The 25190-nt window shown below is 41.5% G+C and overlaps 1 protein-coding gene across 1 annotated transcript in view; it reads right to left on the bottom strand.

The window, feature by feature from the left end:
• Positions 1–22355: 22355 nt before the first annotated feature.
• The window catches only part of LOC117357793 (interleukin-20 receptor subunit alpha-like), a 33826-nt gene continuing 30991 nt past the window's right edge, over positions 22356–25190 (bottom strand). The window contains exon 7 of the mRNA XM_033938904.1: positions 22356–24494. Coding sequence (XP_033794795.1) covers positions 23940–24494 — 555 coding nt within the window. The 3' untranslated portion in view covers positions 22356–23939. The remainder of the gene's footprint in view (positions 24495–25190) is intronic.

Below are 25190 nucleotides of genomic sequence, written 5' to 3'. Positions count from 1 at the left end.
GGTTCTATTTTATCTCCCTTACTTTTCAATGTTTTTCTGGCCCCCCTTTTAACATTAGGGCAATCTATTGGGCTTACAATGTTTGCCTATGCAGATGATGTCCAATTAATACACCCGATAAATAATCCTTTAGAAGTAAAGTTTATAAACCAAAAATTGGAAAAGATTAACTTTTGGTTGGACATACATATGCTTTCGTTGAACATTGAAAAATCCAAAGTAATGCTTTTTCCCAATAAGGAAGGACTTTCTTTGCAATCTCCTCTTACATTGAAATCTCAACCTATTAAAACCATACCTGCACTTAAATTACTTGGAGTAACTTTTGATAATAAATTTAATTATCATCTTCATATCAGTACAGTGGTCCAACATTGTTTTTATAGGCTACGTATGATCAGATCATTATCAAAACTATTAGATGCCGCATCTTTTAATATTTTGATTCACTCTCTCGTGATTTCGTGCATTGACTATTGTAATACCCTTTATAAAGGTATAACCAAAAAAGAAATACGAAAACTTCAGATAATACAAAACACCACTGTAAAAATCATATTCAATGCAAAGAAATCTGACCATGTCACCCCCTTGTTGCAAGAAGTTCACTGGTTGCCAGTGGAACACAGAATCACTTAAAAAATTATTCTGTTAACATTTAAGACTAGACAAAACAATCAACCGGAATTTATAAATAATCTTTTTACCCCTTATATTCCTTCTAGGTCCCTAAGATCAACAGCTAATAATCTTTTCTCTATACCGTCACTGAAGTTTATATACACAATGAGATCTACCATCTTCTCTGTCTGTAGCAAGATTTATGGTACACTAATCAGTTACATAAACAAGTTACGTGTCTGTTAGTTTTGTCTAGGGAAAACCATAAACTCTGCCAGGTTCAGCTTTCTTGCCTATTTACACGACACAAGACCCAGGCTAATGAGAAATACTTTTATTATGAAAATAGAAAAATATAATTCACAAGCCAGCTGCAATATCTAAATATTGTTCACAAAATATCTGATTACATAAATGAAACTCAGTACATAATTATCACAATACACTTGTTAGATAACTAAGTAAATTAATTCTTACACACACTAAACAATTCCTTATAATAATAATAATCCCTGATTAGCAGCAATTGATTACAGTTATCACCAAGGTAGCTTTACAAACCTTATCCTATATCACAATCGGATGCACTTATCTAACCCCAGCTGATAAGATAATAAATTCCTTATTCTCACCATTCAGTAAGGCCTCAGCACAAAATTAGGTGAAATGGAAAACGATTCTTTTCAGCTTAGTAGACGTAGAAAATCCTTTGGTTACAGGAACGAGTGTTCGTCAGCCACTGGTACAGCTATAATTTATTAGCAGCCAAGTTTCCTTGAAGTGATGGAATTCAGAGTTGTTTAAGGTCCGATTCACTCTCTCTCAGGCAGAGAGTCACACAAGGTAACTGTTCAGGTCTAATTATTAAGAAAGCGATGCGTGCAGGACACCTGTGGTAAGATGTGATCTTCCTCGCATCCCGACACAGACTAATTATCATTAGCAACCTTTCACTTGGACCACGTCAGATGACTTCCTCGGACCAATCCAGAAACAGAACTTAGATGAATAGCCTTTCTGTGTAAGGTCTCATACAGGCTGGGAGATACAGGCGCCGTAAGACAGATAAGAACAGGATAGGAGTATACCTCCCACAAGAATCACACAGTCTAATTATGAAGACATAGATGAATGTCCTTGACTAGAATACCATTCTGGTTCATACCCAGAATGCATCAGGCAGAAACAGCAAAGATGTGTTCTTCTTTCTCCCTTCTTGCAAAGTTCATGCTGGAAAGATTTCTTGCAGACAATTGTTCAGGCCTAACCTTCAGGTGCAAATAAGGAAACACCCCTACATGTCACTGCCCCCTCTCTTTGGAATAGTATTCTAAATTATTTACACGAAGAATCAAATCTTAATAACTTTAAGATGAAGCTAAAGACATTTCTCTTCCGTGATGCCTTTGAGGCCTAACTGTCCTTTTAAGGGCAATTGAGTGAAATTACTACTGAGCTTACAGCAGCCCTCCCTCTTGTTTTTTCCTTAATTGTTATCGTTTACTTTGCCTAATGTAGTTCTTGCCTTTTACCCTAAGTTCTTATTTGTCTGTGTTTTTAATAGTTTTTAAAAGTTTTTATAGTTATAGTTTGGTGATGTAGTGTCACTTCAAACTTTTATTTTACCTAAAGTTTGTCCTTTGTTTTTACAAATTTGTACACCACCTAGAAGACTGATTGGGCGGTATAAGAAATTTTAAATAAACTTGAAACTTGAAACAATGTACAGTGTAAAACAGACCATAAATCTGTAGCCCAGCTGACACAGCAGCTTGAAGATTTGAGTAACAGAAATAGAAGAAACAATATTAGGATTCTCAGTTTAAATGAAGGTTTGGAAGGGGCAAATATAATTGATTTCTTAACAACTTTTATCCCGGAGGTACTTTCATTGGAATACAAACATCCATTTGAAATTGAACGTGCTCATCGTCTCCCCTCGAAAGCTTCTTTCACTCAAAAAGGTCCAAAACTGATAATTTTAAAAGTGCTGATATTTCAGCAGGTCATGGACATCCTTTCAGCTACAAAAAAAAGTGAAGCAGATTCAGTGGAAGGAGTCACATCTCATATTTCTCCCAGCTGAGACCAAGGTTAAGAGAGCTGGGAATTAAATATGGGTTATTATATCCTGCCACAATGAAAATAACTTATAATTACCGGACCAGTTATTATCAAGATCCAGCTAAACTGGAAGAATTTATACATTGTGACAGGGATCTGGATAGTCCTACTAAATCCAAGGAGAAAGCCCTGGTAAGCCCCACTAAAGATCCTGTGACCAAGATTAGGAAACATCCTGTGTATAGTAAAAATACTGTGCACAGCTTTAGGAACGAGCCAGCCCCTTTAAAAGTTCCCAGAGCTCAGACAGTGACTGAAAGGACAAGGCTCTTTAAGAATTTTGCTAACCCTGCTGAGGGGGGGGGGGGGGGGGCGTGGCCCGTTGCCGAGGCTCCCTTTTTCTGAGCTTTTCTCGTCAGATGGTGAGGAGAGACAGCTGGGACTGGAAGCTGAAGTCAAGCTGAGGAGGATGCCAGCTCTGGCAGCTAATCCATGGCCAGCACAAGAAGGTTCTCCCAAGGATTTGGAAATGGAGGAACCTGAAGTCCAGCCCGAGGTTTGTGACATGGAATGGCTGGAGGACTATGTTTTGTCCCAAGGGGAAGAGCACCCCATGGAATGTGAGCAGGTTTTCTTTTTCTTGTGAAGAGTTGTTTTTTGTTTTTTTTTTAATTTATGTTTTGAGAGCAGTTTATGCACTGCTCTGACTTGTGCTAGAAGGTGCAGAAGTTATACCAAAGCCTGTTTGTTGGGAGAGTGGTAACACCTGTGGAGAACAGGCTTCTCTCCTCTCAAACTGTTGGGGATTACTTTTTGCTCAACCTAACAGGGACACAATGAGAGCCAGTATCCAAGAGCCTTATACTCAAAAGCTATGACTTGATGCATGGACTATTCTGTCATACCCTGAACGTGGCCAGAAGGCTAAACTGAGGATTTTGCTGTTATTAGTTTGGACTGACTCTGGAAGCACGGCTGGTGCTAGGAGTAGGACTTATTTGTTTGGTAAAAGAAGTAAAGAGAATTTTTGGAAGTTTTGTTTTCACTCGTGCCAAATTCTGACATTTTTGTTTGAAACTTTTGATGTTTCATTAAAAGTGTTTTGTTTGAACCACCTGGACATTTTAGTGTGCGATTTCTGGGATATATTAAAGAATCTGTGTTCCACTACCTTTATTTTAACTCCAGGACTAGGATTCAGCAGAGCCACTAGGCCTAGCCAGGATCCTTGTCCCACAAGATGAAGAACAAAACAGGATGGTTTAACTTTGTTATGGAATGCAACAGTTAAATTTGTGACAGTTGATATTGGCAATTGTAGTTCTTTATTAAGGTGATTGACACAGTGGAAATAACAACAGAGCGATATCAGGACTGGATTGCAGGGGCACCATCCAGTATGGAAGATTCCTGGTAACTGAAGATTTCAGTGTAGCTATTTCAGCTATATCATCCCCCTCTTCTACTTATCCCAAAATTTGCACTCAAAATTGAAAAAAAATCTTCCCACCTACCCTGGACATGTATTATCAAAAGGGGAAAATCAACAATCACTCCTTACAGAATTTTGTCAATGGCTTCCAAATTTCCATAAACTTCCTATAATGTCCCTGTTGTATGGCACCATACGCTCCATTTTAAAAGTGTGCAATAGAGATTCCCACCAAAAAGTATAATTTAATCGATCCCAATTTTTCCAGTTCCTCAAAATAAGTTGTATGGCAACCCCTGTCATTATAAAGATAAGTTTGTTATTTAGAGCAGATATTTGGCTTTTAGCCCTCATTAATGTACCAAATAGGATGGTATCGTATGTCAGTGCCACTGGTTTTCCAATATTTTGTTCACTTGATCCCAAATGGATCTCCAAAATTTAAGTATCAAGGGACAATAGTACAATAGATGATCCAATGTCCCAACTTTGAGACGACAGTGCCAGCATCTATTAGACTTGGAACTATCTAATTTCTGTAATCGAACAGGGGTCCAAAATGCTCTTTGTAACAAGAAAAACCATGTTTGTCTCATACATGCAGACGCCGTACATCTCATCCTCCAAGTCCAAATCCGTGGCCATTGAGATGCAGTAATCTGATGCTTTATCTCAATGCTCCAAATGTCACGGAGACCAGTCTTTGGTTTCTTATTCAAAAATTCAGATATTCTGCATAGGATCGGCAAGCTATACTGATTTTTAATATTTTGTCAATAAGGGAACCCCTTCTGAATTGCTTGCTTCAACTGCAACAATCTATAACTTATAGACTTAGCAATACCAAATGTGTGTTGCAGCTGTGAAAAGTCAAGCAGCTTTCCCTCTGATACTACATCATCCAGAGTACGTATGCCCGCCTGCATCCAATGCTTCCAGAGGACCTTAAACACGCCAATTTGAATTTTGGAATTCAGCCAGAGGGACTGACAAGTAGATCTATGGATAGGTGTTAAATTATTAATAATTTTTAATGTCTGCCAAGTGTCTAACAAAATTCTATCGTTCTTGTATAACGTTGGAAGCTTGATACTCAAAACGTGACCTAATCGCAGTGGAGACAGGAGTTGCCATTCCAACCATAGCCAGTCTGTAATATTTTCCATGAGCTTGGGGAGGATCCAATACATACCCTGACGCATTATATAGGCTTGATGATACCTATAAAAGTTGGGAAAATTTACCCTACCCGCTGCAATTGGTTTCTGTAAAGATACTAAAGCAATTCTCGTAGCTTCCCCAGCCAAATAAATTTAGTCAGAATACTATTTAACTTTTTATAAAAGGACCCCTGAAAAAACACTGGCAACATGCCCATTTAGTAACAAACCACAGGCAAAATCATCATCTTAACCGTTTGAATTCTCCCCCACCAAGACAGATGTAAGGGGTTCCATTGCTCACACATTTCTGTGATCTTTAGCAATAAAGATTTTTCATTTACTTTCCTCATTTCTTCCAGCATTTTATAAATCCAAATTCCTGAATATTTTATATACTCTTCCTTCCAAAGAAAGGGGAAAGAATCAAATAATCCTTTTGGACAATGTACATTATGCGGAAGAACCTCTGATTTACTCCAATTTATTTTAAACCCTGAAAATTTCCCAACTCTATCAATCAAATCTAGTAAATGTGGAATGGTCGTTTCAGGATTCCTCAGATGAAGCAAAATATTATCTGTATATGCAGAGACTTTGGGCTCCTTTTACAAAGGTGCGTTAGGGCCTAAACGCGTGGAATAGCACGCGCTAAAATGCCACATGCGCTAACTGCTACCACCTCCTCTTGAGCAGGCAGTAAATGGCTGACAATGTTTAATGTGATCATGTGTAAAGTGATGCATGTGGGAAAGAGGAACCAGAACTATAGCTATGTGATTTAGGGTTCCATGTTAGGAGTCACCACCCAGGAAAAGGATCTTGGTGTCATTGTTGATGATACATTGAGAGCGTCACCTCAGTGTGCAGCAGTAGCTAAGAAAGCAAAAAGAATCACTATGGGTTAAAATACCAGGAAGGAACGGAACCGAGATAAAGATGGGACTGTACTACTGTCCACCTGGGCAAACTGAAGCAGATGATACAGAAATGGAAGACGAATTGAGGCGGGAATGCAGGAACACTAACACTAATAATTATGGGAGACTTCAACTATCCAGGGATAGACTGGAGTCTTGGAATTTCAAAATGTACAAAGGAAAAGAAGTTCCTGGAGGCTGTACGAGACTGCTTCATGGAACAACTTGAAAGGAACCGAGAGGGTCAGCGGATCTAATCCTCAACGGGCTGATAGGACCTGCAAAGGGAGTGGAAGTAGTGGGTCCATTAGGTAACAGTGACCACAACATGATTCAGTTCAAAGTGGAAGTAGGACTACCAAAGGGAAAAAGAACCAATGCAACAAAGTTTAACTTCAAGAAAGGGAACTATGACGCCATGAATCGAATGGTGAGAAAAAAATTTAAAAACAGCTCCAAGAAGGTGCAGACTGTGGAGCAAACCTGGTCCTTATTCAAAGACATGGTAAATGAGGCGCAAAACCTGTACATACCCAGATTTAGAAAGGGATGCAAAAAGAATCAAACTTAAGACCCGGCATGGATAACCACTGAAGTAAAGAAAGTGATAGGAGACAAGAAAAGGACATTTCGGAAGTGGAAAAAAGACAAAACCGAAGAAAATTGAAACGCGCATAGGAAGCAACAAAAAGAGTGTCACTGAGTGGTCAGAATAGCAAAGAAAGAATATGAAGAGAGACTAGCTAAGGAAGCATGAAATTTTAAACCATTCTTCCGATATGTGAAAGGAAAGCAGCCGGCGAGGGATGAGCTGGGACCTCTGGATGAGGGCAACAAGAAGGGAGTGGTGAAGGAGGAAAAAGATGTGGCTGACAGACTAAACATGTTCTTCGCGTCAGTCTTTACAAGAGAAGACACATCCATCGTGCCGGAACTGGAAAAAAATCTTCAGGGGAGACCAAGAAGGAAAATTATCATGCAAGGAGATAAACCTCGAAGATGTACTAAAGCAGATAGATAAACTAAAAGCTGATAAATCTCCGGGCCCAGATAGAATCCACCCGAGAACACTGAAAGAGCTCGGAGACAAAACTGCGGAGTTACTACAGCAGATTTGCAATTTAACCTTGAAAACAGGGATAATCCCGGAGGATAGCGAATGTTACACCTATCTTCAAAAAGGGATTGAGAGGCGACCCAGGAAACTACAGACCGGTAAGCTTGTCCTCAATTCCGGGGAAGATGGCCAAATCATTGCTCAAGGAAGGTATCAATGAGCATTTAGAAAAAAATAATCTGATGAGAACAAGCCAGCATGGTTTCTGTAAAGGAAGATCATGCCTAACGAACCTACTGCATTTCTTTGAGGGGATAAGCGAGAAATTGGACAAGAGTGACCCCATAGACATCAAATATCTCGATTTCCAAAAAGCCTTCGACAAAGTACCTCATGAGCACCTACTGAGGAAACTGTGGAGCCACGGGGTGGTAGGGGACGTGCATAGATGAATCAGAAATTGGCTGGCGGTCAGGAAACAGAGGGTAGGAGTAAAAGGGCACTACTCGGACTGGAAAGTGGTCACAAGTGGGGTCCCACAGGGGTCAGTGTTGGGACCACTGCTGTTCAATATATTCATAAATGACCTGAAAAATAGGGACAAAGTGCGAAGTTATAAAATTCACGGACGACACAATACTCTCCAGTAGAGTCAGAACTGTTGAGAAATGCAAAGAATTACAAGGAGATCTGAACAAACTGAGTGAATGGGCGAAAAGATGGCAGATGAGCTTCAATGTAGGGAAATGTAAAGTCTTGCATGTGGGGAAGGGGAACCCAATGTACAGCTACACGATGGGAGGGAGGGTACTGGGGGAAGGCTGCCTAGAAAAAGACCTGGGGGTTTTGGTGGACAAAACAATGACACTGGTGGCGCAATGTGCAGCGGCCTCAAAGAAAGCGAACAGAATGTTGGGCATAATCAAAAAGGGTATCACTACCAGAACGAAGGAGGTTATTCTATCGCTGTATCGAGCGATGATGCGCCCACATCTGGAGTACTGTGTCCAATACTGGTCGCCCTACCTCAAGAAGGATATGGCGATACTCGAGAGGGTCCAGAGAAGAGCGACAAGGATGATTAAGGGCATGGAAAACCTTTCATATGCTGAAAGGTTGGAAAAGCTGGGGCTCTTTACCCTGGAGAAGCGGAGACTTAGAGGGGACATGATAGAGACTTATAAAATCATGAAAGGCATAGAGAAGGTGGAGAAGGCAGATTCTTCAGACTAACAGGGCCACCAAAAACAAGAGGGCATTCAGAAAAATTGAGGGGAGACAGATTCAAGACGAATGCTAGGAAATTCTTCTTCACTCAGAGGGTGGTGGACACCTGGAATGCACTCTCAGTGGAGGTGATAGGGCAGAGTACAATATTGGGCTTCAAAAAGGGATTCGATGACTTCCTGAAGGAGAAGGGGATTGCAGGGTACAGATAGAGGGTAACTATACAGGTGCTAATGAATAGGGAATAAAGATTTTAGGTAAGGACTTATAGGTCACGAACCTGGGGGGCCGCCGCGGGAGCGGACTGCTGGGCACGATGGACCCTTGGTCTGAACCGGCAGAGGCAATGCTTATGTTCTTATGTTCTTAATGTTAAGAATTATCAGGAAATGAATGGAAAACAAAGATGAGAATGTTAAAATGCCTTTGTATCCCTACATGGTGCAGCCACATCTCAAAATACTGTGTGTGTGTGTGTGTGCAATTCTGATCACCACATCTCAAAAAAAGATATAGCAGAATTAGAACAGATACAGAGTTATGAGATGAAAATGAAAGGGGATGGAACAATGTTCTAAAACATCTAAGGATCTTCAGTCAGGAGAAGAGACGACATAGGGGAGATATGACAGAAGTCTATAAAATACTGAGTGGAGTAGAACAGATAGAAGTGAATTGCTTGTTTACTCTTTCTAAAAATACAAGGACTAAGAGCATGCAATAAAGCTACTAAGTAAGTAATGGATTTAAATCAAACCAGAGAAAGAATTTCTTCTTTGAATGTGTAATTAAATCTTGGAATTCATTGCCAGAAAATGTGATAAAACCAGTTAGCTTGGCAGAGTTTAAAAAAGGGTTTGGCTAATTTCCTAAAAGAAGAGTCCATAGGCCATTATTAAAACGAGCTTTGGAAAATCCACTGCATATTCATAGAACAATCTATTTTAATCTTTGGAATCTTGCCAGGTACTTGTGACTAATGCTCCATTTAAGGAGTAGCAAGGTGCTTGCAAAATTTTTCATGTGAGTGACAAGCTCTAAACATCAACAGGTTTTGGTCCAAGTACAGTCAAACCTCGGTTTGCGAATGTTTTGCAAGACGAGCAAAACACTCAGCAAACTAAGCGTTTTGACTCGCAAACTAAGCGTTGACTCGATTTGCGAGCACCCCCCCCGCGATAACAGGCATCGCTCCCCCCCCGCTCGCAAAGGCCCCCTTGCTCCAACCCCACCCCCGCGCGAACCAGCCCCCCGCCCGAACAACTTAAACTTACCCCCCTCCCCCTATCTAGCGCAGGCACAGATCTTGTGCCTAGAAGATCTTCCGGCTTCTGCCTGCCTGCCTTGAGCATGCATCTGCGCATGCTCAAGGACTTCTAATTCTCCCTCTCGCTGAGATCACACCTATGGTAATTGATTTAGTTTAGTTTACATTTTTATAGTTTAATTTTGTTTGAAAGTTGGATCGGGTCAGTATTTTTGTGAGCGACCATGAAAATGTATGAGTGATTGCTCACGCATGCCACTTAGAGGGAACATATGTAGATTGTGATCTGATGGGCCACTGTTGGAAGCAGGATAGTAGGCTTGATTGACCTTCAGTCTGTTCTAGTACGGTAGCTATGTTCTAAGTCTCCAAAGCAGGTGACCAAGAGCCTAGGAGTGAACCTACAAGAAACCACAAAACTGTTCTCGCATCTGCCTCACCCATCTCTTTATAATATTCAATTTTGTGCATTAACCCCCCCCCCCTTTTTCACAAAACCATAGTGCAGTTTTTAGTGCCAGCCGTGGCAGTAACATCTCTGACACTCATAGGAATTCTATGAGTGTCAGAGCTGTTAGTGCCACAGCTGAAGCTATAAACTGTGTTATGGTTTTGTAAAAAGGGGTGGGGTGGTGGTGGTAAGATACTTTAGGGGGAGCTTGATACCTGTCTAGAGGGATACCAGAGGCGACTTCTATTGCTGCTCCTGAGCTTCCTGCAGCAGCAATTTGTTGTTTCCCCAGCTGAACGGGCAGGCACTGAATGAGACGGACCCCTGATGTCACTGGGTCCGTCTCCAACTTCTTAAATTGAAGCCGCTGTTGCGGTTGCAGCCGCAGGGCATGGCCGAAGGGACGTGCCCAAAGGGGCACGTCTGGCCCCTTGGGAGCCCCTTGTAGCCACGAGGAGCCTAGGAGCTGGAATTCAAGTTTGTATTATTTACTTTAAATATTTGATAAATTGAATATGGGGAAAAGAAAAATTAAACCAAAGAGCTCAACACCAGCTGTATCTGTACATGGATAGGCATTTAACATTACTAACTGAAAATTCTTCAGTAGCACCACTTAACATGAATTCCTCTATGTCAGGTGCTTCAAGGAGTCCCGTCAAACGGTCTCCTCTCCTTCATCCAGTATCAAGTAATAGTAGGAATATAAATCCTACTAGTTCCACTGAACAAGTGGTATCCTCCACCCAGATAAATAAGTTCGTTTATACTGAAATACCTAAATCACTTGATTTTTCAGGTGTAGTGGAGGAACAACCACTAACGGAGGAAGCACAAGATATTACCCTTAAAGACTTGTGATTAGGTATTTCTAGAGTTGAAGGGTTTCTCAGGTCAACGATGAAACAAACGGTGGATTTTTCACAGTCTGTTTCTCATAAATTAGAAAATGTGGATTCCAGTTTGAGTTGTTTGGATAAACGATTAAATGTGATGGAAGCTCAATGTAATACACTTCAAGCTGTCTCAGTATCTGCTGTTAAGGATTCTACAGTGATACATTCTAAAATTGAATTAATGGAAAATATGTATAGAGCGAGAAATCTCCGCTTGGTCAATTTCCCAGTAACTCATTTATTATCATCTGAAATCCTATTAAGGAAATTAAAAAAAAAAAATACTGGGACTGCACAATGCGGAGAATTTTCCAATTAATAATTATTATTATGTTCCTAAAAAAAAATAGAATCTGCCCAGGAGGTGGACCATTTGGTCACAACCGAAATTAATTTGACTGAATTTTTGGAAGATAGTCAGGATGTGATTCAGACTCGGTCCACTCTGATGATAACATGCATGAGTGAGATAGATAAGATGTTAATAATGAAACTTTATTTTAAAAATAGGTTAACAAAATTTTGTGGGGAATTGGTTAGAATTTTTCCAGATGTCTCTAGAGCTACTCAATTAAAGAGGAAAGAGTTTTTGAGGTTAAAAGTTAGTGTATTGGCTCTAGAAGCATCTTTTTACTTAAAATTCCCATGTAAATGTCTTGTCAAGTTACAAGACACTGAATATGTTTTTTTGGATCCCATTCAACTACAACAATTTTTAATCGCTGGAGAACAGAAATGAGTTAATTTTTTCTTTAAGTTTCACTGCTGAGAAATAAGAGGAGAAAAATTAAGAATCCCTATAAAAGTAAGGAAAGGTTTAAGATTCGCAAGGGTGAGTCGAGAATTACTTCCTTTATTTTTTCCTTATAATTTCTATGTGAGATTGTATCATGTTTCCCCATTTATGTGGGCTTAAAAAGGAATTATGCATGACTGATTATGTATTGTTTATGAGATCCTTTTTTCCTTTTGTAATATTGGATATTGTAATTATTCAAACTCATTAAAAAAAAAAGATACTTTAGAAGAACCGTTATTGGATCTTTTATCCAACTAATAGCCAATCTGTCGATCAAATCAGGAAGGATTCTGGAAGACTGGAAGAAGGCGAATGTTATGCTGATCTTCAAGAAAGGTTTGAGGGGAGATCAGGGAAACTACAGACCTCGGTACTGGGAAAGATGGTAGAGGCGCTGATAAAGGACCGCTTCACTGATCACCTTGACAGACACAATCTGATGAGGACCAGCCAGCACAGCTTCAGCAAAGGAAGATCTTTTTTTGATGAACTTATTGCGCTTCTTCGAAGGAGTAAACAGGCAGATAGACAAGGGTGACCCAGTCAACATTGCATATAAGGATTTTCAGAAGGCGTTTGACAAGTTCCTGCATGAACGACTACTTTGAAAAATTGTGAGCCATGAAATCGAGGGTGAAATACTCATGTGGATTAAAAACTGGTTAGCGGATAGGAAACAGAGAGTGGGGGTAAAGGTTCGGTGCTTGGACCCGTGCTCTTCACCATATTTATAAACGACCTAGAAATTGGTACGACGAGCAAGGTGATTAAATTTGCAGATGATACAAAGTTAATCAGAGAAGTGAAGACACAGAAGGACTGCAAAGCCCTGAAACGTAACATAAACACGCTCAAGAAATGGGCTGCGACATGGCAAATGAGGTTTAACGAAGATAAGTGTAAGGTGATGCATGTCGATAACAAAAATCTTGTACACGAATACAGGATGTTCAGTGCAGTACTCGGAGAGACCCCCCAGGAAAGAGACTTGGGAGTACTGGTAGACAAGTCAATGAAGCTGTCTGGGCAATGTGTGGCAGTGGCGAAAAAGGCAAACAGAATGCTAGGAATGATTAAGAAGGGGATCACAAACAGATCAGAGAAGGTTATCATGACATTGTACCGGGCCATGGTATGCCCCCACCTGGAATACTGTGTCCAGCACTGGTTGCCATACATGAAAAAGGACATAGTACTACTCGAAAGGGTCCAGAGAAGAGTGATTAAAATGGTTAAGGGGATGGAGGAGTTGCCGTACAGTGAAAGATTAGCGAAACTGGGCCTCTTCTCCCTTGAAAAGAGGAGACTGAAAGGGGACATGATTGAAACATTCAAGATTTAGAAGGGAATAGACTTAGTAGATAAAGACAGGTTGTTTACCCTCTCCAAGGCAGAGAGAATGAGAGGCCACTTTCTAAAGTTAAAAGGGGATAGATTCCATACAAACGTAAGGAAGTTCTTTTTCACCCAGAGAGTGGTAAAAATCTGAATCGCTCTTCCGGAGGCTGTTATAGGGGAAAACACCCTCCAGGGATTCAACACAAGTTCCTGCTGAGCCACAACGTACTTAGCTAAGGCTAGACTCAGTTAGGGCACTGGTCTTTGACCTAAGGGCCACTGTGGGAGCGGACTGCTGGGCACAATCTGACAAGATCTGACAATGAACGCGGAGTTGGATTTTCCCGATTCCTTGGCAATCTTCATTTCCACAGCTCAGCGACCCAGCAGCGGCAATTCTTATGTTTTTAACTCCACTTAGTTTGGAAATCTTTCATTGTCTAATCGTTTCTATAGCACTACTAGACATACGCAGCGCTGTACATAAAATGAAGTGCTTGTTTAAATGAAAATTCTGTGAACAGATAACTCAGTCTTAGAGTGACTGTCAAATATATAAATCAGTACAAAGTGGTAAGAGGTGATGAGGTTGAGACCATCATTTTACAGGGCATGCTTCAGATTTGCAGTTGCTTAGCCAGTAGATGTCACTATTGTGTCATGTTACTTTTTTTTATTAGCTCCGCCAGTTTATCACTCTTATTGACTGCTAAGGAGGTACCAATTTCTCATTAAGGTTTTCTTACCAGCCATGCTTCAGTCCTTATTTCTGAAAAATGTCCCTGCTAACAATTGCAAGATAATGACACTTGTTAAATAAAACTCAGTAATATAAGTTGGATACATATGCTTTAATGTGCCTGGTCTTTGCTAAAATCTTAGACTGGATGATGACAACCGGATTGAGAATGATTACTGATAAAACAAACATTTTGTCAGTATACTGTTAATTGATGGAGGAGCAGGAATATTTTAATGACTTCATCTCTGTATGTGTACCATTGAAATCTTTTCTACCTGCCCAAGAAGTAAGACTCTCATGTCCCCCTAAGAGTATATGCCATAAGGCAATGGAAAGAAAAAGATCAATAATAGGTAGAAGTCCTCTCACAATGACTTGCCCTGGGGTGTGTATGGCATAGTAGTCAGAGCTACATCCTCAGTACCCTGTGGAATCAATAGCCTGTGAGTCTTCGTAGGGAGCCTGCTCTGCCTCACTTCAAAAAAAGCCCTCGAGATGTGGCTTTGATTCATTCCCATAATCAAAAAAGCCTAAAAAAAAAAAATCAGAGGAGGTTCACATTAATAGTTATTTAGAAAAACCTGCTCTTAGATTCCCAACTTGCAGAGCACAATCAGTAATGAAGCAAACATATTCTTAATTTAACAATAAACAAGTCTTAAAAAATCTTAGGGCTCCTTTAACAAAGGTGCGTTAGGGCCTTAACGCCCGGAATAGCGTGCGCTAAATTGCCGCACGCGCGAGACCTTAACGCCAGCATTGAACTGCCATTATTGTAGAAGCGCACCACGCGGTAATGTCATGCATGTGCTAAAAACGCTGGCGCACCTTAGTAAAAGGAGCCTGTAGAGTCTCCACCAGGGTTTATCCCACTACAATATATGTGAACCCGAAAGCACACCACAGAAACTACCCAAAAACATATATCTTCACCATTAAGTGTATATCTTTTTTAATAACTAAAGTGCTGTGAGAGAGGGAAACTTTAAATGTTAGATATTACTTATACCCTACTTAAAATGGACCATAAAAAATCCACAATGATTATGATATCCAAGTAAGGAAAAAACACTCATCTGTGGAAGCACACAGCTGCTTTTCTCTTGAAAGGGGTGCTGTGACTGATTCATTCCCACCTTCATCCATTCAGACTCTGTTCCCCACTCCTTTTTTTTTTTTTTTTTTTTTTAGTTCAATATTTTTTATTGAGTTTTTTGAAAAAATATAAGAAACAGTTCAAGTACAGGGTATCAAAAAATAAAACAAAACATTTAGTATAACAAATATTCAGTTACTTTGTGCAATGTAGAATTGAATCGTTTTAAAAGATCTAAAGTACTAGGACTGTTCATGAAAAAATAATAAAAGAAAAGATAAGAGGAAAGAGAAATTGAAGGAAGAAAGAAAAAGAATAAAATGAGGAAAAAGATGAAGGTAAAGAAAAAAAAAAAAAAAAAAGAGGAAGAGGAAGAAGAAGAAGAGAGGAGTGTCTATGAAATAGATTGAACATATGAGTCTAGGAATTTCCAGGGTGATTTACATTGTATCAAACTTTTGGAAAGTCGAATTATATTTTTCTTTTCATAAGCATATGATTCAAATTTATGATACATGCTCAAAGAATTCCACCAAAAGGTATAGTTTAGTAATGAAGAGGACTTCCAATTTTTTAAGATGTGCATAAGGGCAGTCACAAACATTGCATCAATGAGTTTAGGAGGACAGTTAGACTGTGTAAAACAAGGGTGTTGAGATCGGAGAATTATAATGTCAAAGGAAATTTCTTCTGAACAATTGGTAATAGACTTTATGGTGTCCCAAATGCACGTCCCCACTCCTAATGTGCTCTGGACATCACTTTATCCACTCGGCTAAGCTCTGTTGTGCTATGCATCCTCTCCCTCGTGTTCTTGTTGTGATTTGATGTCCTGTCAGAGTTTCTACTATTTATTTATGGTCTTGTTGAACAATTCAGATCTGTAAACTGCTGTGATGTTCCTCAAATGGCAGTAAATCAAATGCCAAATAAATAAAAATAAATGCACCAAATCAGTGTGCAGTCCAGGCCCATTCTCCACCCATAACCCATCCAGTTCCTGCCCCATTTCATGCATGGGTTTGCAGGTACTGTCTTGCCTACACGGTAACAGTTACTGTGCTTGTGCATTAATACTTAACACACACTAATTTCCATGCTGGCTGTTTAGCACATATTAGTAAAAAGGTCACACAGTGATTATAGTATACAAGGTATTCTTGTGTGGTCTTCTTACTGTTGTCAGTTCTCTTAATCTGTAACTTTCTTTTCTTGACCACCTCTATTTTTGCTGCACTCTCTAATGATATCTTAACTAGTATTTGCTGGGTCAACTGAATCCTTAATAAATTCTTTTTGCATGTCATGCCAGCCCACTCTGTTTACCCATCTGTTGCCCCTCTTGCAGCCAAAAATTCTATTTGCTTGTTTATACCATTGTAAAAATCCTATAAACTACTGTGGACAGAAATCAGTGCTCCCTTAATGCGGTAAACAGAATTCATAATGTGAATCTGAATAAACGTTCAGAAACCGAAATAAGGCTTGCTTACCAGGCTGGATTTTAATCTCCAGAGAAAATGTGTGTTAAATACGAGTACTGAACTGCTGCTGTGAAAACTGTAATTTGTTATAGTAGAGCAAAGTGGTATTGCAGGGTTTGCCATTTTGCCATCTTCAGCTCATCTTGCCCTCTAGAGCAGTGGTTCCGTAGATACACCCAGCCAGTCAGGTTCTACCCAATTCTGTAAGTGGGATCTTCCATTTAGGTGCTCCAAGGCTACATGGGAAAAGCTGATCTATAAAGGCATTAGAGCACCCAGATTCCATTCCATTGAAAACCAAGCTATTTGTGGACACCTATTTGTAGTTACTCAGCCTACATATTAACATATTTCCTGGTAGATGTAACTTCTGTCTTGACTCTGTTTGAGTCAATAAGTGGATTCTTAAGTGCCTTTGTTATTAATTGCCTGGGCATTGTTTGTTTCTTGGGTGCAAATGGTATGGGGGGGGGGGCTTTACAAGTGAATGGGGGTCTCACTATATTCCAAGAAGTGGCATAGTAAGGTGGGGGCGGTCCACCCTGGACGCCGTCTTGGTGAGGGCGCAGGCACCCATCCTCCTCTTCGCCCCCTCACTCCTTCCCTTCTTCACTGCCACATGTCCATGCGGCTTCTCTTCCCCCATACTTCTGTAATGTTCCTGGTGTGAACAGCAACCCCCAACCTGCTGTCATGCCAGCATCAGCTCTTCCTCTGACATCATTTCCTGGACCTGTGCCTAGGAAGTGATGTCAGAGGAAGAGCCAATGTTGGCGTGACAACAGGTTGGGGGTTGCTGCTTGCGATAGGAATGTTACAGAGGTACAGGAGCATGTGGAGGGGGGTGGGGGTGGAGAAGAGGATGGGGGAGGGGCACCACCACCCTGGGTGCCTTTCACCCTCATTATGCTACTGATTCCAAGGCTGATTCTGTTGCTCCTTTGGCCTCTCTAAGAGTGTTCCAAGTCTCACTCTGACTTTGAGTACTCCCCTACACAAAGCTTGCTTTTTTTTTTTTTTTTTTTTGTCAGCTTCAGGGCAGGCCCAGACTCTTTTTTTTCTCCTCTCCTGGGCAGCTGTCAGGTGCCTGCATATTCATCTCTGTGATGATGCACAGCAAACATTTATTTCTCAGGCTCTTGCCCCCTCCCCCTCAGACAAAACAACATTAAAACAGCTGCCCGGACCACCAACAGAGCCCTGGAAAAGAGGACTTATAAGAACATAAGAATTTGCCGCTGCTGGGTCAGACCAGTGGTCCAGCGTGCCCAGCAGTCCACTCCCGCAGCGGCCCCTAGGTCAAAGACCAGTGCCCTAACTGAGACCAGCCCTACCTACGTATGTTCTGGTTCAGCAGGAACTTGTCTAACCTTGTCTTGAATCCCTGGAGGGTGTTTTCCCCTATAACAACCTCTGGAAGAGTGTTCCAGTTTTCTATCACTCTCTGGGTGAAGAAGAACTTCCTTACGTTTGTACGGAATCTATCCCCTTTTAACTTTAGAGAGTGCCCTCTCGTTCTCTCTACCTTGGAGAGGGTGAACAACCTGTCTTTATCTACTAAGTCTATTCCCTTCATTATCTTGAATGTTTCTATCATGTCCCCTCTCAGTCTCCTCTTTTCAAGGGAGAAGAGGCCCAGTTTCTCTAATCTCTCACTGTACGGCAACTCCTCCAGCCCCTTTACCATTTTAGTCGCTCTTCTCTGGACCCTTTCAAGTAGTACCGTATCCTTTGTGTCTTTTGGTAACTATGAATGAGGGACTAAGAGTTCCCCGCTTCCGCATGTTGATGGTCCGCTCAATCATAGCGGCGTTGACTCCAGGAGAATTCCTAGCCTTCTTGGATTTAACAGAGGCATTCAGCGCACCGCCCTTAGCTAAAAACCACTTCTGTGGTTTTGTAAAAGGAGAGTAAATTAACAATAACCTTTCAAATTAGTCTAATATATTGATAGGTTGGAATCAAAGATAATATATATAATATGTTAAAATATAATAACAGAATTGAAATAATTAGTTATACACATAATTTTTGATGGGGTCCTACATACGTTTGATACAAGAATTTGAAATACTTTTCTAGGCAACATTAACTTCATATTTATATGTGTTCAGCATACAGATTGCCACCAGAAATGAATATTTAACTCCATTGTACCTTTCCATGAGTGAATAATATTTTGTAATGCAATGGTTGTCAGTATTGAAATTAAGCTAATGTTATCAGTGGTTAATGATGAATTGTTTTGAAAAATATTAAGTATTATATCTTGATATGACAACACTTCTGAAATGTTGAGTATTTCCTATATTTTTTTTTAACCATACTTGCTTCCAGAAGGAATTTGCTATAGAGCACCAGAATAGCATATGATTCAATTTTCCATTTGGTCACGCACAATGCCAACAAATTCTTTAAGTGGGCACTTCCATTTAGGTGCCCTAATGCTATGCAGTGAGAGCCTTTTCTAAAGTGGCATCTGGGTACCCAAACGTTTAGGTGCTCCCTGTTACACCAGTTGTAGACCTGACATAATTATGATTTTGTAAATACAGTGAACCTGATTGAATTTTTTGATTGGGTGACCAGAGAGCTAGATCGAGGATATATGCTAGATGTAATTTACTTAGATTTCAGCAAAGCCTTTGATATGGTTCCTCATAGGAGGCTCTTGACCAAACTTGAAGGGCTGAAGTTAGGAACCAAAGTGGAGAACTGGATTAGAAACTGGTTGATGAACAGACCCAGAGGGTGGTGGTTAATGGAAGTCGCTCGGAGGAAGGAAGGGTGAGTAGTAGAGTCCCTTAGGGTTCGGTGCTGGGGCCGATTCTGTTCAATATTTTTGTGAGTGACATTGCTGAAGGGTTAGAAGGAAAGGTTTACCTTTTTGCTGATGATACTAAGATTTCTAACAGAGTAGACACTGAGGAGGGAGTGGAAAACATGAAAAAGGATCTACAAAAGTTAGAGAAATGGTCTAATATCTGGCAACTAAAATTCAATGCAAAGAAATGCAGAGTAATGCATTTGGGGATTAATAATCGGAAGGAGCTGAATATGCTGGGAGGTAAGAGTAGAGAATGACACGGGGAAAAATTTTATCACCGTTCCCGTCCCGTCCCCTTGAGCTCGTCCCCATCTTTGCCCCGTCCCTGCGAGTTCAATCCCCGTTCCCGTGCCATCCCCGCGAGCTTAGTCGCCGTCCCTGCCCTGTCCCCGCCCTTCAAGCTCGGTCCCCATCCCTTTGCCACCGCTTTGTCGCACTATTTATTCGCCTTTAGATCTTCGGACACTATCACCCTCTGTGCATATCAGCCTCTCACCTAGAGAATAACACGGGAACCGTTTACCACAGTAAACCATGGTCATTGCAGTAAATCCGCAGGAATGGAGAAATTTGCAACTGGTTTACTGCAGGAATGAGGACAAAACCTTTCACCGCCCCATGGAATGGAGACAAGAACTTTTATCTCCCCATGGGAGTGGTGAAAAGTCTTGCTCCTGTGGTAAAAATATTGTGCCCGTTTCAGATTCGGCATCTCCTCCCCAGCTCCTCTTGCATCTATTTTACTTTCAGGAGCCAGTCATGCCATGATGAAGACAGAAGGAACCCAAAACCAAGCCTGAGACTAATGTGATTTGAAGAATAAAATTACCAGACAACAAAAGGTAAAAAAAAAAAAATTTATTTTATATTTTGTGATTAGAATATTTCAGATTTGAAATATGTATCCTGCTAGAGCTGGTATTAGACATAACTGGGGACCGCAAAGCCCAGGCTGTGCTTCTTTAGCTTCCAGCTGGCTTAGGGCTTCGGGGGAGCCGAGCAGGGGTTCGGGGGTGGGGGGGCGATCATGAGGGGGGGGGGGTGCGACGAGGGCAGGAAGGCCTGGGATCCCTCCTGCCCGTATCTTAGAGGGGGGTGGGGGGTAGGGGGTTTTGCCGGGCAGGAGGGCTTTGGCTCCCTCCTGCCCCGATCATTGCTGGGGAGGAGGGGGGTGTGGATCGTGGCAGGAGAGATGGCTCATCTCTCCTGCCGCAATGGTGATCGCCCACCCCCCAAACCGCAGCACTTCGGGGTGAGGATCAAGGCAGGGGAGATGCCCTGCTGCGATGCTTACGCCGAAGTGCTGCAGTTTGGGGAGGTGGGCAATTGCAATCGCTGCAGGAGAGATGAGCCATCTCTCCTGCCATGATCGTTGCAGTAGAGGGTAGGCAGGTTGCTGGGGCCGCTGAGCTGATCGTGGCAGCCGCAACCAGCTCAGCAGCCCCTTTTTCGGCACTTATACCTGTTTTGACTTGGTCTAAGTCAAAACGTATAAGTGCCGACTCGGCAACCTGCCTAAACCTTTGGTTATACCTGCTGTATGTGTAGGTCGGCCCACCTCCCGCCCTTTCCCCGCCGCTAAAAACGCCTCTTTTCATTCTATGCGTTTAGAGGCAGGGGAAAGGCCTAAGCTAGTTTTAGATACATCTAAAACTAGCTTTGGTTATGCGTACTTGGACAATCAGGCTTTTTGATCATCTAAGTACCCATTTAGGCCACTTTGTAGACTTTTTTTGTTTTGATTATGAGCCCCAGAGGATCTAGGATCAGAAAATAATAGTAAATATTGAAGAACTAAGGCTAGTACTTGGCAGACTTGCACGATCTATGTCTGTATATGGCTGTTTGGTGGAGGATGGGCTGGAGGATGGGCTGCCTGTTGTGGGTGCGTGGGCTGGCCAGCACCTGGGATTTTTCCTTGCCTGCCCCCTCACTGAAGCCACCACCGCTGCCACCGCCGATTTCTCCCTGCCTCTCCCCTCCTCCCGGAAGCTGTCCCTGCCACACTGAATTCCCCCCTGAAGCCAACCCATGCCACGCTCCATTTCCCCCGCTCCACCCCACCGACAATGCAGCAACAGAGATGGGCCAAGCGCGTGCAGTGACTGCACAAGCGACTGGCCCACAAACCTTCCCCCCAATGTCAATACTGATGTCAGAGAGGAAGTTCCGGGCCAGCCAGCTGCATGGCTGGCCCGGAACCTCCTCTTCGATGTCAGAATTGATGTCGGAGGAAGGCTTGTGGACTGGCTGGTTGTGTAGTTGCTGCATATGCCTGGCCTGTCTCTGTTGCTGCGTCGTCATCGGGGCGGGGAAATGGAGCATGGCAGGGTCTGCTTTGGGGGGGGGGGTGTAGAATGGATCATGGAGGAAAATTGGGCAGAGAGAGAGAGGAGTGAGGTAGAGATACACAGAGAACAGAAGAATGAGAGGGAGAAATTGTGGAAATGGTGGTGGAGAGAGAACAGAGGGAAATATTGAAGGGGATGCAAGGGGGAGGAATGTTGGGCATATTGATGGAGTGAGATATGTGGTATGGTGTTGGAGAGGGGTGATAGAAGGAGAAATGGGTATGGGGCTGGTGGACAATGGTGAAAAATGCTGCACTTGATCTGGTGGATGAGAGAGGAAGAAAAGTTGGACTCATGGAGGGACAGAGAGAGATGTTGGTTGGGGAATGGAATGAAGTCTGGAGGAAAGGAAGCAAGCAGGAGGCAGAAAGAAAGAAATATTGGATGCACAGTCAGAGACTCATGAAATCACCAGACAACAAAGGTAGGAAAAATGATTTTATTTTCAATTTAGTGATCAAAATGTGTCAGTTTTGAGAATTTATATCTGTTGTCTGTATTTTGCACTATATTTGTCTATTTTTCTATTGTTGTTACTGAGGTGACATGGTATATTTTAAAGTCATCTGCCTCGACCTCTTTGAAAACCCCTGAATATAAATGATAATTAACATTTTCTCTGTGTACACTGTGCTTTGTGTTTTTTTAATTTTGTGGTTACCATTATGTATTAATAAGATTATATTGTGTGTATATGAAAAATGGACAGAAGAAATTAGTATGGAGGTGGATTCAGGGGCGGAGTTTGGTTGGGCCTGGGGTATTCGGTTGGTATTTGTTAGGCTTAAGGGTACTTGGCTTGAAAAGGTTGAAAAACACTGGTACAGAGTATGAAACGTAGTCTATGTTGATATTGGTAGATGGAAGAAAAGAAAATATTTTACTTGGTCAAATTACTGATAGTGTTTTAGATTATTGACATGAGCATTAACAAATGGCAAATGTTAGGGTTTCAACAGAGTTTATAAATAGATTTATCACATTCCTGAAAAACACAACCACTGGACTGTACAGGTAGGCTGCTACGCACAGCCCACGTTGATGGGAAGGGTTTCTTCAGTCCTATGGGGCCCTGGCCTGGGCACAGTAGGCCTGTGCCCAGGGACTTCTGCTCAGGGCCTGTGCAGGGACCTCTCCCTGCTTACAGTACTAAGTTACATGCTAAATGGGAGCTTTGCCGATACTCCATCCATGTATACACCCTCTTGCATATATATATAAGAATATTATCCCTTAAGTACGCTATTACAGAATAGCACTGAAGTGCCCTGCTGGTGCTTTTACAGTTAAATGCACACTTATTTATTTATTGGGATTTATTATTCACCTTTATGAATAGATTCATTCAATGCAGCTCTGACGTCAGAGAGAAGGTTTCTGGGTTAGCTATGTGCAGCGTGTGAACTGCTGCTGGCTGCTCGTACCTCCATCAAGCTGCTGAAGGAGCGAATGTGGCAAGGATGTAACTGGGAACCTCTCCCCCCTCCCGACCCGGAAGGCTTTCCTCTGATGTCAGCTCTGACATCGTAGAGAAGCCCTATGAGTCAGCTTTGGGAGGGAGGGAGGGTTGGGTGAGCAGGGATCCCTGGCAGCTTCTTCAGTGTGTGGGGTAGGCAGCATGAAGGGATCCCCGGCAGTGGCAGTGCAGCTTTGACGGATGGGTGGGTAGGGAATATTCTCCATGGCGGCCATGCCACATTCCCCCAAGCGGCCCGCGACCCCCAGGGGTATGTGTACTGCGTGTTGAGAAACACTGCTCTAAGATGTCCCGTTTTTTCTGTTGGAATGTCTATGTGGTTAGTCCATTAGTATGCTGGCCCCACACACATCCAAATGGTCAGGATTGGGACGTTTTCAACCTGGATGCTTTTCTGATTGAAAATAGGGTATAAAGTTAGATGTCCTGGTAGCCAAGATATCTAAGTAGTTGATTTTCAAAAAAAGTAAATATTTAGACATTCAGCAGTTTGCCATTCGAAAATGACCATTTTTGTATTTCCAACTTTGAACGTTCAGCTGGAAATGTTCAAGTTGGACTTAGATGCCTTTTTCAAAAATGCCCCTTCACGTTTCTGTGTTATCTAGTTTAGAGAGAACAATGCCTCTGACTGTTTCAAATTTTATTTTATTTTTTTAGAGTATTTTATAAAGACAAACCTAGGTTGTTGTTCTAAAACAGCCCCTGCATATGTGGCTATAACAATCTTTCACTGAAATGTCGAGGACAATCCAGCATATGAAACGGAAGTAGCACAGTGTGATTCTTGAAGCCCTTTTTCCCCTTGGATACACAGTCCCCATTTGCCCTGAAAAGGATCTTCTGTTATACTGTGGTTGATGTAGGCATGGTTTTCGTTCATGCCTGGGAGTCTGCGAGAGTTCCATTCCGTAGATTTATCCTGATTAACATAAAGCATTGCATTCTCCAGCTTTGCAATGAATGGAAACTCGTGTTTGCTTGCTGATGAGGTCCCGTGAGATGCTAATTCTGAAGTATGGTTGATTTCATCAATGCACATTGCATAGGTGAGGTTAGTTAATTCTGAGTTGCCTTCTGTTCCTCTACACTCTTCATTTGTATACCCTTTCTTCTGCTGGACCGTTGAAACATATCTGCTGTTCCACACCTCAGTGATGCAATTGTTTAGCTTTTCTTCCAAGATATATTTAACAATTTCCATTGTTTCATAGCTGGATGGAATGAAGACTATCTCTTTATCTTTAAAGCTTCCATCTTTCTTTGACTCTGGACCAGGTAGATTCTAAGAAAAGGGGGAAAATTCACCTCTTAATTTATAAACTGATGCATGGTGGCAATATACGTTTTGAGGGCTAATTATTAGAAAGAAATTTACCCAAGTAAGCAGCTGTTTACTAAGGTAAATGTCTAAAAATTGGCCAACCTGTACTTAGATCCCCAACAAGTTTCAAGTTCAAGTTTCAAGTTTATTAAAATATTTTTTGACCGCTTATTCTAATTTCTAAGCGGTTAATAAAATTACATAAAAACAAATTGTAAAATTACATTGAAACATATAAAAACAAGAAAAAGGGTGACATACACAGACATACAGCCACACTATGGGATAGTAGGGAAGAACTACAATTGATATATAAAAGGATATAACAGTCGGTTGGGTAAAAATAACAGAAGTTTAAAATTTTGATTGTAAATTTAGCCCTTAAAAGGGCATTTTTAACCAAAAGCGTCTTGGAATAGGAATGTTTTAAATTTTGTTTTAAATTGTTTTATATCAGATTCGTAATGTAGATGAGTAGGCAATGAGTTCCACAGAGAAGGGGCAGTAACAGCAAAGTTATTGGACCGCAGTGTAGTAGGCAGGTAGTAGGCAGGCTGAAAGGCAGGTTTCGGTCAGTGTAGGGTTATCAGACATCTGGATTTCCCCGGACATGTCCTCTTTTTGAGGACTCTGTTGGAAATCCAGGTGGCTTTTCAA

Source organism: Geotrypetes seraphini, chromosome 3, assembly GCF_902459505.1.
Source record: "Geotrypetes seraphini chromosome 3, aGeoSer1.1, whole genome shotgun sequence".
Classification (NCBI taxonomy): domain Eukaryota; kingdom Metazoa; phylum Chordata; class Amphibia; order Gymnophiona; family Dermophiidae; genus Geotrypetes; species Geotrypetes seraphini.
The sequence above is the reverse complement of the archived record's forward strand: the minus strand, read 5'-3'. Positions and strand labels throughout refer to the sequence as shown.